The sequence below is a fragment of the Salmo trutta genome, unplaced genomic scaffold (genome assembly GCF_901001165.1).
Source record: "Salmo trutta unplaced genomic scaffold, fSalTru1.1, whole genome shotgun sequence".
Taxonomy (NCBI): domain Eukaryota; kingdom Metazoa; phylum Chordata; class Actinopteri; order Salmoniformes; family Salmonidae; genus Salmo; species Salmo trutta.
The window spans coordinates 1,326,213-1,340,290 of record NW_021823043.1 but is presented as its reverse complement, the minus strand read 5'-3'; the positions used below and the strand labels follow the sequence as shown (position 1 = coordinate 1,340,290).

At 40.6% G+C, this 14,078-nt stretch overlaps 2 protein-coding genes across 3 annotated transcripts; one reads left to right on the top strand and one right to left on the bottom strand.

The window, feature by feature from the left end:
* The first annotated feature begins 748 nt into the window (after window positions 1-748).
* Window positions 749-3,426, top strand: LOC115188421 (arg8-vasotocin receptor-like). Its single transcript, XM_029747265.1, has 2 exons — window positions 749-1,810; window positions 2,141-3,426. The coding sequence occupies exons 1-2, from the start codon at window positions 955-957 to the stop codon at window positions 2,218-2,220; spliced, it is 936 nt and encodes a 311-aa protein (XP_029603125.1). The 5' UTR covers window positions 749-954; the 3' UTR covers window positions 2,221-3,426.
* Window positions 3,427-9,790: 6,364 nt separating this feature from the next.
* LOC115188419 (THAP domain-containing protein 5-like) lies at window positions 9,791-13,538 on the bottom strand. 2 transcript variants are annotated; one of them, XM_029747262.1, is made up of 3 exons: window positions 13,337-13,538; window positions 12,772-12,958; window positions 9,791-12,233 (listed from the first exon to the last, which is right to left on the bottom strand). In XM_029747262.1, the coding sequence occupies exons 2-3, from the start codon at window positions 12,910-12,912 to the stop codon at window positions 11,406-11,408; spliced, it is 969 nt and encodes a 322-aa protein (XP_029603122.1). In that variant the 5' UTR covers window positions 12,913-12,958; window positions 13,337-13,538; the 3' UTR covers window positions 9,791-11,405. The 2 variants fall into 2 exon arrangements, with proteins under 2 accessions (XP_029603122.1, XP_029603121.1); XM_029747261.1 differs by having other exon boundaries at window positions 13,342-13,534.
* Window positions 13,539-14,078: the final 540 nt, after the last annotated feature.

Sequence of the window (14,078 nt, the reverse complement as noted above, 5' to 3'; positions counted from 1 at the left end):
ATTTAGTATTTCCGGGTTTTTGGTTTATGGTCTGTTTGTGTTTCTATGGTTGATTAATTGGGGTTGGGACTCTCAATTGAATTGAAGGCAGGTGTTTTCTCTTTGCCTTTGATTGAGAGTCCCATATATTGGGGTGTGTTTGTCATTTGTGGGAGATTGTTCTGTGTGTAAGCCTTATGCTTTGCCAGACTGTTTTGTCGATCGTTATTTCTGTTTGTTATTTTGGTGTTCATTTTTGTATTCATTAAAACGTCGAGATGAGCATACACATACCTGCTGCGTTTTGGTCCTCCATTACCGACGACAAGCGTGACAGTTCCTTTTGTATTTTGTGGAAGAAAGGCTTTTCATTAGGCCCATGTGGCTGATGGTGACAAAGTACAGGTCTATGTCTCCAATTAATATTGACAAGAAATGGAAATGAGGGACATTGAAGGAAATGAATGTGCACTTACGTGTGAAGCCAGGAGAGGTGTTCATATTGAACACGTAGACTAGATGTGCGTTACACTCTGGGAATGCGCACTGCGCACCTACCTATACAGCACATTCTGATTTCATTGGTGCATCCAGAGCCATATTTAAACAGGCCTACAGCTCTGGTGCACCTGTCGTTGCAGGCCATCTTTTCTCAGACGCTGATGGCCCGTACAAAATGTCTCAGTCAGACGATGCTTGCAGGGCTACCCAACCACATAGCGCCCGGCGGCCAAACTGACGTTTCTTGAAGGTATGTAGCGATCAATGGAGCAGCAAATTAAATTCAGGTTGAGTCGTCAGGCAAATACGACGCTACTACCAGCTAAAGCACTTGTTGCTGCTGCGCAGAGCTACTGCGCATCATAGGCGAGAGATAGGGGCCGATTTGCAAATAGGAAAGTATTGGACCTAATTTTCTGAACATAATTAACAATGAGAAAACAAATAGTAACCAAAAAAATATTGTAAGGGACAATGAGTTTACAACTCAATTATAGTGGCAATGGCAGTTCAGAGCGGGAGGACGCGGGAGGAACTGATGAAACAGGTGAACACGACTTTGCGCTTCTAAAAGCTGGAGTTTTGGGATTGATTTTTGTCTTAGCCACATGTGGGAATTTGTGCCTTCTACGTGCGCTTTGGAGGAAGCGCAAGATGAATACAAGGACCCACCTGTTCCTTCTGCACCTGTGCTTCGCGGACCTAGTGGTCGCTTTCTTCCAAGTCCTACCGCAGCTCTGCATGGAGGTTACGCACCGGTTCCGCGGCTCAGACTTCGTCTGTAGGTCGGTGAAATATCTTCAGGTGGTTGGGATGTTCGCCTCCACATACATGATAGTGGCCATGACCATAGATCGGTACCATGCGGTCTGCAAACCCATGGTGTCGTTCTTGAAGGGTTCCTTTAAGAGGTACGTCGCCATAGGCGCAGCGTGGCTGATCTCTCTGGCTTTCAGCACTCCGCAACTCTTCATCTTCTCTCTCCAAGAACTAGAGGACAACCTGTATGATTGTTGGGCGACATTTATTGAACCTTGGGGTTCTAAGATATACATCAGCTGGATTACTTTATCAGTGTTTGTTCTCCCGGTTATCATCTTGCTGTACTGCCAGATTAAAATATGCACGGGGATATACTTTAACATGAAGAGAAAGGCGCTCCAGGCTTCCACGAGCGACGGGCGCACGGGCACCAAAGGGGTCTCGAGCGCGATGTTGAAGACTGTCAAAATGACATTCGTCATCATTATGGTCTACTCGATATGCTGGAGCCCCTTCTTTGTGGTCCAGTTGTGGTCTGCATGGAGTCCCAGTACAGCGCCCACAAATGGTAAATTAGATTTTATTTGTGTATCTGCTTGTCATTTTACTACATTGTTAGGAGCTAGTAACATAAGCATTTCGCTGCACCTGCTATAACATCTGCTAAACTGTGTACACAACCAATACACTTTGGGATTAGAAATCAATGTGGTTTACTGTTTACTGTGGTTTACTGTCAATCGTTTATACCCTTGTGCCACCACAGGTATCTAGTTTAATAACAATGATTGGACTCCAGTTCCATTGATTTGCATGACCTTTCCCATTCTTTCTGTGGAAACCTGTAGTGCTATTTTTAGCATGCCATATCCTCTGTCTCTCTCTCTCTCTCTCTCAGGTCCACTGTTTGTCATCATCATGCTGCTTGCCAGTCTGAACAGCTGTACCAACCCCTGGATCTATCTTTACTACAGCTAGGAGACACTATGTTGGACTAGCTCTGGTCCAGGGTGCTACGTTCAGCTTCACAGGGCTCAGCATCAGCAAGCCACACATAACACCATGGACCAGAGCTATTGATGGACCATATGGGCAATATGGAAAGTCCCCCTAGTCCACTGCTTCACCCTGTACTGTATATAGCATTTCTTTGATGTCATTGAAGACCCATGGTTTAGACACATGTAAATATCCTCGTTGATTCAACATCAAGATTGGTATGTCAAGCCGACCATTTTAGCTCTCAGCAGTAAGCAAATTGAATGTATATTCTTTCAAGCTAATATTGTATAAGAGGTGCAGGAACTGGAGCAGTAGAACATTTGAGGTGGCGGTAGTCAGTTCGGGTGAGCTCCTGCCCAAATCAATCACTGATTATCTAGCAGGAAAACTATTGTGAGGAAGGATATGGGCATCAGGGAACAACGGATGGTTGCTTTGTGAGTATAATGTACATTTATTATGACTATCTGGTCCATATATTTATTGATGTGTTTGAGCTTTGACATATCTTTACATAGATATCTGTATTTTCTCCGTTTTGTGTAATGCAACAATAAAACACGTCTGTACATGATTTGAATAATTCCCTGAACAAGTCTGAATGTATCTATCTACTAATACTCACATTGTTTTTTTAAAACCCTGGTGCAAAACTCTGTTCAGGAGGAGAGTAAATGTTTCCTGTAGCTGGGGTCATGTGGTTGTGCTGATTGTTTTTCATGTTTAACATTACTGTACTGTTGTGTTGATTGTTTTCATGTTTAACATTACTGTACTATTGTGCTGATTGTTTTTCATGTTTAACATTACTGTACTGTTGTGTTGATTGTTTTCATGTTTAACATTACTGTACTGTTGTGCTGATTGTTTTTCATGTTTAACATTACTGTACTGTTGTGTTGATTGTTTTCATGTTTAACATTACTGTACTGTTGTGCTGATTGTTTTTCATGTTTAACATTACTGTACTATTGTGCTGATTGTTTTTCATGTTTAACATTACTGTACTATTGTGCTGATTGTTTTTCATGTTTAACATTACTGTACTATTGTGCTGATTGTTTTTCATGTTTAACATTACTGTACTGTTGTGCTGATTGCTGCTGCCTTCTCGGCCAGGCCTCCCTTGCTCTGTGTCTCAATTGGCTTTTCCTGGTTAAATAAAGGTAAAATAAAAAGTTCCGTATGGAAGTGAAATAATTCAGTGTTTTCTGAGAAAGCACACTATCAAAGTAATAACTCCAATGACTTACATATGCTTGGGCTCTCTCCCGTCTAGCTTCAAACAAAATGGTACCGCGTGGTAAACATTTCAAAGAAATTAAGACCATTGTTGCATTCAACAATAGTCCTATGGTTTTCTTTTGAAAATACTTTTCCAATAGCAGACTCTCAGAGCTGATTTCCTTCCAGCCAAGTGATTATGACACATGCAGGCAGGGTTGGGGAGTAACTGATTACATGTAATCTGATAACCATCAGTTACGTTACCAGCAAAAATATTGTAATCAGATTACAGATGCTGTTAAAATACTAGATGGTTATGTCTTCCATTACTTTTAAATTGCGTGATAAAATACATTATGACACCTTTCTGTTTTCTCAATGACATTCAATTGTAAAAAGACATTAAAGTTTGTTCCACCTGAGCAAGTCTGACCACAAGTCAGAGATCACTATGATGACACATCAAATGATGACCACCAATCAGAGACCACTATGATGACACACCAAATGATGACCACCAATCAGAGACCACTATGATAACACACATTTGATGGATCCATTTTGTCTTCTTCTAATGCCTCGTAAAGGGAATGTAATCAGATTACATTACTGAGTTTGGTCAATCCAAAGTTGCATTACTGATTACAATTTTGGACAGACAACTAGTAACTCTAACGGATTACATTCAGAAAGTAAGCTACCCAACCCTGCATGCATGTTATTGACAATGTGGTAACACTTTATATTAAGGTCCCTTAATAAACAATATATAAACAGTTTACTTATCACTTATTCATCATTATTCCTACATTCGTAAATGTCATTAAGCAATCTCTAAATAGTCATTTACGCATTTATAAATGTTATTTTAAATGATTTATTAATGATTTATGAGATCATTCATAAATTGTTTAATCATAGTATGTTAACAATTTGTAAATTATTAATAATATACAACTAATGTACTTATTTGTCAACATAAGTTATTGTCAACATAAGATTATTGATAATGTATTTGTTAATGGTTGATTAATGGTTTGACTCAGCATGTATTTACATATTTATAAATTTATTTATATACAGTATGTCATGAATGGTATATTTATTAATTGTTAATGAGTACATTTATAAATGTGAGAACAGTTACTTACTAATATCTCAGTTGATGATTAATTTAGATCCTTATAAACCATTTACTAATTATTAATAAACTGTAATATAATAAATGTTGTGAATCCAATAGGTTGCTTTAGCATTACCTAGCCTAGCATGCTGATGAAAAAAAGCAGTTTAATGAAAAACGAGCAGTATTTAAATCTTCTCGGTTTTGTGGCTTGGATAATGGGATAATTCGGAGTACAAGCAACACCTTCTATTCACGGATTGACATACGTGTTTCAAGCCATATCCCTCATCCGTCACTGCGGTGAAAGCATATTGGAATAGGACAGTTTTGACTTGAAGGCAGACTGAACTTCAAGCTGAGTCTTGGCTAACTAAACACAGTAACATACTGTACCAGTCTAAAGTCTGGACATACCTATTCATTCTTTATTGTTACTATTTTCTACATTGGAGAATAATAGTGAAGACATCAAAACTATGAAATAACACATATGGAATCATATAGTAACCCAAAAAGTGTTAAACAAATCAAAATATAATTTATACTTGAGATTCTTCAAAGTAGCCACCCTTTCCCTTGATGACAGTTTTGCACACTCTTGGCATTCTCTCAACCAGCTTCATGAGGTAGTCTTTTGACTGCTACTGTATATAAATACATTGATAAATATGTATATAAATGGTGAGTCAAACCATTAATCAAACATTAACAAATGCCTTATAACTAATCGTATGAGTTGACAATAACTCCTTTATAACAATGTTGTTATGATTGCTCCTGGCTGGGGTTTGCTTCATTGTCACTTAATGTGAATTTCAGACTGCCTGAATAACAGACCATGAAATAACAAAAACACAAGACGATCTATTCTCTTCACAAATGTTTATCCATCTTGCAAACATTCAGACAAAAGAACAAAGGACTTGATTGCAAATTGCCTGTGAGGAAGGGAAATGCCTTTCATGTTCACTTTGAAAGCTATTATCATACTTAAGCAAGTGTGTGGTATATGGCCAATATACCATGGCTAAGGGCTGTATACAGACACTCTGTTTTGCGTTGCGCTTCAGAACAGCCCTTAGCCGTGGTATATTGGCCATACCCCCTCATGCCAATATAGTATATGTAGTATGGCTTGTCCAACAGGTTTCATAACCACTACCTGCATTCACATAATTACTGTACTTTGTCTTTAAGGGGGCAGTCTGCGTTTCCTACATCCATTTTTGGACTTTGAAATTAATTATATCTACCCATAGATTCTTGAAGAATATTACTTATAAATGCCCCATGAGTTTAGTTTAACTGTCGTACCCTATCAGAACCCAATCGAAAAGCTTGTTTTACTCCAATATTTGTAAACAATGCAATTGTAAACAGTGTATAGCCTCATGGTTAAAAATATAGTTATCCCTTAGCTTTTTCCCAAAACAGTGGTGGGGTGCCGCTTTGCTATAGTTTGACCTGCAGATTTTTAAAGACCAACTGTTCCAAAGACATGAGTCCTACATGGAACTGTATGTGCTGTACTGTTGGGTTTATTCTACAGGTTACAGTTAGATTACCCTGCCTGTCATTCCCCTGCCTTTATATAATTAACTGAAGAACATGTTGTTCATTTACTTGATGAACAAGCCTTAATTAGCATTGATGGACACCTACTCATCATTCAATACAAAATCAATTAAGAGACTTCTCTCCCAGCCAATCAGCCCCAATTATAGATGATTTGTAATGAACAATGGTGGGAACACCTGTCAGTAACCACAGGTTTGTTTACTTGGCTCATCTTGTACTGCAAACAAACACTCAATTTGGACTCCTCATTGGCTTTTATGGATCAGAGTGGTTACTGTGGGGTTTTTGTGTCTCTATGGCAATTGTAGACTAAGCTATATTAGTATGTCTTGGGAGTGGTTATGTCCACTCGTCCCTGTTGACACTGTAGTGGTTTTAAGTGTGCTTGTGAGCGAGCAAGAGCGAAAGAGAGAGAGAGATACTGTAGTGGTCCTCAGACCCTTCTTTAGTCCCTCTGAGAGAGAGAGAGAGAGAGAGAGAGAGAGAGATACTGTAGTGATCCTCAGACCCTTCATTAGTCCCTCTGAGAGAGAGAGAGAGAGAGAGAGAGAGAGAGAGAGACTGTAGTGGTCCTCAGACCTTTCTTTAGTCCCTCTGAGAGAGAGAGAGAGAGAGAGAGAGAGAGAGAGAGAGAGAGAGAGATACTGTAGTGGTCCTCAGACCTTTCTTTAGTCCCTCTGAGAGAGAGAGAGAGAGAGAGAGAGAGAGAGAGAGAGAGAGAGAGAGAGATACTGTAGTGGTCCTCAGACCCTTCTTTAGTTGGATTGGTTCAACAGTGCAGAAGTGAACCTCCCCGACATTTTTCTCGTCAGGACCAGAAAGAGAGAAACGATACACGTGGAACAGCGCCATGACTCAGTTGAACCAATAATGATTGTGTAAATACTCCCAGGAAACACGTTTCTTCTTTCTGGAGTCATTTTTCTCAAATGAAAAGCAGAAACGACTGACCTGTTCTGACAATACCATGCATAATGCATGTTAATACTTTAGACTCAAGGTGATTAGTAGCTTGCCTTCAATTACTAGAAGTATACTCTATCTTTGAATGGACATAACACAGGGAATGGATGTTTCATTTAGCATTAGCCTTTCACAAACAACAATAATAATACCATCAAAAGAATCTTATTACTCTGAAATTAAATTAGACTCTAAGTACAGAACAAACAATGGCCCCATGAAGTCTGTTTGTTTAGAGTCTTGCTAAACACCTCATTCATTCATATGAGTCGTTCAGGCAAGTGCAGTCAGGGCGGGCGTTCCAAATGGGCCCTAGTAGTGTATTATACAGGGTGCCCTTTGGGAAGCAGACAGGGCCTCGGTTCCTAGGGATGGAAAGCGTTTCTCTCAGGGGATGGCTGCAGAAAGATGCAGGGGTGAATCCTAACATGTTGACGTAGTCATGCAGTGATATCAACGGGAAACGAAGTGAACATTTGGCATCTAATGATAGCCTTCAGAAAGGTCAGTTATGATGAATGCATCAGCATATAATTATCATTGAAGAAAATGGACTGTCCACACTGTGGCAGTAGCACTAGTGGTTCTGGGGGGGGGCAGGGGGGGGCAATTCCCTGTGACAACAATTTTGGACCCCCTTGTGGCCCCCCTAAATGTGGAGTATGAAATAATTTTTACATAACTAATTTTTGCTATCGTTCTTTTTTTACATCCGTTATTAGACAGTGGCAACGCGGAACACTAATGATTATGAACATGGTCTTTTGCCTGCTAATGCCTGCAATGCAGTGAAGACAACGATATGACAACAATAACGTCTAATGTAACTGGCCCCTCTAACAGTACAACTGGCCCCAGCTTGGCCCCCCCAGTTGAAATGGTCTAGAACCGCCACTGGGCAGTAGCACCTAACAACCACTTACCTTTTGTTATGACTACGGGTACAATTAAAGTAAGTGCTTTTCTAAGGCAAAAGTCAGTGCTTAGATGTTCAGCTCAACCATAACTGGAGATATTCCTGTATCCACACAAACTCTGTGAATAGGCTGCTGCTCCAGAAACCTGGATCAAGGAGTTAGCCAGTTAACTGTCCAAAACTGCCTGAAATAACTTCATAGTTCTGAAGTTTCCAATAAAAACTATATTTACAATAAAAACAAGCAATAAAAAAATTGCTTTCTTAATCAACCAGAACATCAATAGTTAAATGTGGCTGCTAATCAAAGTTAGCTGGCTAAGTTAATAATCCTGCTTCCTGAAATACCCCACTGGGTTGGTGCAGTGCAGACATAAAGCCTGCCCCATGGCAGTTTGAATCCTAGATCCTATGCAGAATGCAAACAGGATTAGACTATCACTTGGCAACAGACAGAGCTGCAGTCAGATGACTAGGAGAGAGCCTAAAGGCAGAAGAGTGAGGAGCAAACTCAGATCGCCATTTTGAGGGCCATGTTCTAATGTAATATAAAGTTCATTAGACGTGTTGCGAGCACAAAGGTACTGCATTGAAACACACAAGCACAGCAATTAACATCTGTAATTGAATAAATATTGTTTTCCTATGACCGACATGATTGGGTGTTGTGTGTGTCCTTGTATTTGAGCTGCTGCTACATTCTATAGGACAGACACAGAACAAGGGTGTGGGCCAATCATCTAGAGCCAAAGACACGACCTACAGGCCTATCTTTACATGATCAAAGTCAACCTATATGATTTGAAATGGTCAGTGAAGTCCCCCAGCTTCTTCATTACTGCTCAAAAGGTCTTCTCGGATATCAATACAATTGCTGTGAAGTTCACTTTGTAGCATTGCAGACTAGTAATCAATCAGTCATCTCAGTATACATGCTGTTCTCTTTACCTGAGATCAATAAACTGGGAAAGTGACAATGTCGTAAGTTTGTCTTCAGAGTGGCTCTGTGAGGCGAGTGACGTTTCTCTTATAGATCTCAGGTCAAAATAACAGCATGTAGTCTACACTGGGACTAGACCTTCCTTCATCTCACAATAGTCTCCAAGCAGCCCTTTTATCAATGCTGTTGTGCTTTATGTAGCTGCTATTTCTCTCTCTACTATTGCTCCTATGGAATTCTAGTGGTTGCTCACATTATGTTTCATTACAAGTGATGAGAATTGAAACGGTCAGTTCTGGTTCGAGGTTACGCCACGTTCATAACAACTGTGAACTCGGAATAAAACGAGCTCCGACTGGGAAAAGTAGTTTTGAACGGTCGTTCAACTCGGAATTCCAAGTCGGGAACTCGGGCCTCTGATGCCCGGGAACTCCATCAAATATAAGGTCAAATCATGTCAGCGATCTACAGGTGGGAAGGTCGGAGCTCCAGAACGAAGCCTGAGTTCCCAAGTTGGAATTCCGAGTTGAATGACCGTTCAAATCTATTTTTTCCTGTCGGAGCTGGAATTCCCCCCAGTCCCCCCCCCCCCCCCAGCTGCATAAAGCTCCGTCATGAAGATCACTGACGTCATGATTTGACCTCGTCCCCCCCCCTCGTCCCCCCGAGTTCCCAGTTGTCTTGAAAGCACCATCAGTTTCATCATGACACGTGTGATGTCATTGCCAGTGCATTGATAAAAGGGTAGCTTGTAATGTAAGCCATTTCCAACAAGAAAGAGGACCGCAGTATTGTATTTTCATTGATGAGAAATCAGTTGACCATTTAATTACATTGTGGAAAGTAGAGGACGCCCAACCAATGGGAGTCAAGGAGCAACCAAACAGTTACATCATCAAAAAGGTGCAAAGCTTGTTTAACATTCAAATATATTATATTATTTAAGTAAGTATTAAAAGCTTGACGTTTCGGCCTTCAATGGCCTTCACCAGAACCGATTTATTCACCAGAACCTGGTTATTCACCAGAACCTGTTTATTCACCAGAACCGATTTATTCACCAGAACCGATTTATTCACCAGAACCGATTTATTTATCAGAACCTGTTTATTTATCAGAACCTGTTTATTCATCAGAACCTGTTTATTCACCAGAACCGGTTTATTCACCAGAACCGATTTCTTCATCAGAACCTGTTTATTCATCAGAACCGGTTTATTTATCAGAACCGGTTTATTCACCAGAACCTGTTTATTCACCAGAACCGATTTATTCATCAGAACCTGTTTATTCATCAGAACCGGTTTATTTATCAGAACCGGTTTATTCATCAGAACCGGTTTATTGATCAGAACCTGTTTATTCACCAGAACCGGTTTATTTATCAGAACCGGTTTATTCATCAGAACCGGTTTATTGATCAGAACCTGTTTATTCACCAGAACCTGTTTATTTATCAGAACCGGTTTATTCATCAGAACCGGTTTATTGATCAGAACCTGTTTATTTATCAGAACCTGTTTATTCATCAGAACCGGTTTATTCATCAGAACCTGTTTATTCATCAGAACCTGTTTATTTATCAGAACCTGTTTATTTATCAGAACCTGTTTATTTATCAGAACCTGTTTATTGATCAGAACCTGTTTATTCATCAGAACCTGTTTATTTATCAGAACCTGTTTATTGATCAGAACCGGTTTATTGATCAGAACCTGTTTATTTATCAGAACCTGTTTATTCATCAGAACCTGTTCTGATGAAGGCCATTGATGAAGTCCGAAACATCAAGCTTTTAATAGTTGCTTGAATAAAATATATTTTGAATAGTGATCAAGCATTGCACCTTTTCCTATTCAACCATTTATTTAGAACCTAGAAGATACACCTAAAACGGTGTAATCGTCTCAATTACTCAGATATAAAACATTACTGAAAAACACATGCCTTTTAATACATTAATAACAAGCACAGTAAGGATCTGTATGACCGCACAGTAGATTTGATATGATACACAAATACTATATCATTGAATAAAACAAGCAGCCATCTGTAGCACAAGAACAGGGAATATCACTTCCCTTAAAACGCACCTATTTACACCACTAATACTGACAATCTATGTCAGTCAGTGATGTCTAAACAGGAAACAGTAGTGCAGAGCACCAGGGCCTATCCTAAAGACACAGTGCCACCTAGCGGAGACAAATGGAAGGACAGGGAGCCCCTTCCTAGAACGCTCTTTGAGAAGGGCCTCACTACAAGTAAGTAATATAACTCTTGTGAAACATGTAAACAGATAATAAATAAGTACAAGTCATTGAGACTGTAATAACCCTGTAATAACTAGACAAAATCCATCTCATTAGAAAGACGGTTGTTAATGGAAACAAAGCACTACGGTTAAGACATCAGAGCAACGCAGAAGTAATATAGTCCTCTAGTAATTTCTGCTTTTCTTTCAAAACAATGTTGCTCTTCTTCAGATGTGCCATCTGGCTCTCAAGCCATTGTATTTTAGCCATAGTGCTTTCCTCTCTCCTATCCAGCTCCATGATCTTGGTGTGGAGGCTGGCTATCTTCCTCCACAGCTGTTCCTTGTCCGTGTCCTGTTTGGAGTAGGAGTGCTCGTACACAGAGATGTGATCCCCCTCCCCGGGGCCCTCCTCCCGGTCTCCCACCCACTCCTCCCTCCGCAGCTCCACAGGGAAGATCCTAAACGTCTGACCGAGGGCCACATGGAGGGCGTCCACCGTGGCTTCACATTCAGAGAAATGGCCAACAGGGACGACGGATTCACAGCAGAGCACAGTCACAGTGGAGTCCAGTGTATCCAGCTGCTGCAGTGTCTGTGTCTCACCAGACAGGTTCAAGCATGAGGCTGTCAGTATCCCACCACTGTCTCCAGATAGTTCTCTGTTCACCTCACACACTGCAGCCTGGGTCTCTGAGAGCATCACCTCTCCCAGGACCATTTCACTAGGAGTAGAGGCCTCTGTGTCTGAAACAAACGGTCTTTCATATAACAGTGTAGTGACCGTAGATTCACTGGCATCCTCAGGGTTAGGGACAGGAGTGACACTCGCCACGACTGGTTCCACTCTGACTGTCCTTTTCAGAATCAGAGGTGTATTCTTGCCAGGAGGGGAGGGGGAGCGGATGAGTTCAATGTTGGCGTCGCATATCCTGGTTTTGGGCTTGGTGGTGTTCTTACTGGTGGAAACTGCTTTATCTTCATCCTGAGGGGAAAGAGTGATGGTAAAACACAAACACAAATCATGCTATCATAATATAGCCATGTATATTATTTTTATTTGGGGGATTTGTGTGTATTATTTAGTATTATTAGGTGTACTGCATTGTTGGATCTAGAAATTAAAGCGTTTCGCTGCAAAATATGTTGTACGACCAATACAATTTGATGTTGCACTTTAACAAATTCCAGGGATGGTTCAATTCAAAATCAAGGCAGTTAATTCAGGTAAACTTAAATAATAATTCAAAATGTGAAAAAACAGCATCTATTTTCAATAACTTCTCAATAAACTGAGGAGTAGAAGTTATTTATTTCAAAACTTTTTTCCATTGTTTAATTTTAATTTAAAATAAATTCCTGAAAATATCCTAACACAATGCTTTGTACACTGCAATGACGATCAGTGTAAAAAGCATGATCAAACTAATGTGAAACTCTAATATCAGTCCCTATTCTGGAAATGTGCATTAAGACTTCTGCTAATTGTGTTGGGTGTCATAGAAGGGTGTCTGTCTACTTACATGGTGTGTGTGAGGGAAGATGGTGGGGAAGGCTGTGTGTTTCAGGTACCGGATCCCCCATCGCAGGTCAAAGCAGTCCTCAGTGAAATGTTCACTACACAGGTACTGGTGTCTGCTGGGGGTCCACTCCTCTCGCTTCATGTTGTCTACCCATATCTGCAGCCTGACCTCATCTTGCAAGGGGAACCTGTGTGAGGAGACAATATGAACATGTTGTTAAGACAGCTACATTTGTTGACATGCCCTAGTTCGATTTGTCAGCCCCATCCAAATTCTCAACATTACATACAAAGCATTGCTTCTGTAACGTTACTAGTGTTTCAGCCTAGACTGAAGCCCAAGAAACACAATAACAACAAATGCAACACCAGTCATTCATTCAATTGTTATACACAATGTAAAGAAAGGAGGCTTTGTGTTTTTCTATGACAGCTAACTATTTGTTCTGAGGGCACTGCTGGATACACAACGCTAGCCAGCAGCCAATATGAGCATGCTAGTTAAGCTAGCTAGGAGTAGGACTGGATCTGCACATATAGAAACGTAATGGGAAAATAATAGATACCGTACGGGTAAAAGCTTATTCTCTTGTTTTCTTTAGAGGGTGTTCCTCCACGATTTTTGCAACGTTTTACAGCACAGTAACGGGGCATATTTCACCTGAAAACACATTAAACCTCTGTAGGCGGAAGTCTTTCTGTCTTCCTCTACTGTATGGCTGCGGCAGAGAAGAGAGTTGCTGCGGCACGTAAGTTGTTGCTCAGTGTCCAAATTACACTGCCCTCTAGCGCTTGGCGGTGGAACTGTATCTTTCCCACCAACCAGAGCCATTCTGCATTTAGATGTTCATTATGTCTCTCAAACAGTGGAGGCTGCTGAGGGGAGGACGGCTCATAATAATGTCTAGAATGGAGTGAGCCATCCTCCCCTCAGCAGCCTCAACTGCTCTCAAACATCAGTTTATTGTTCTGTAACAAACACCTAAACAGCATGCTGACTTTGTGTGTCAAAAAATGTAGGTTATCCCTACCATGGAAGACCCAGGATTCAAACCCATGCCATAACAATTGTCTCATAGGCTACTAGGACATAGGATCCAGGACCACAGCACTTCAAGTATCAGGAAGGTAAGAAGGTAGGTGGTAGGTAGATAGGTAGGTGTGTGTGTGTGTGTGTGTGTGTGTGTGTGTGTGTGTGTGTGTGTGTGTGTGTGTGTGTGTGTGTGTGTGTGTGTGTGTGTGTGTGTGTGTGTGTGAGATACCTTCATGCGTGGGTGTAGTTAATTATTAAGAACAACAAGGAGCTGG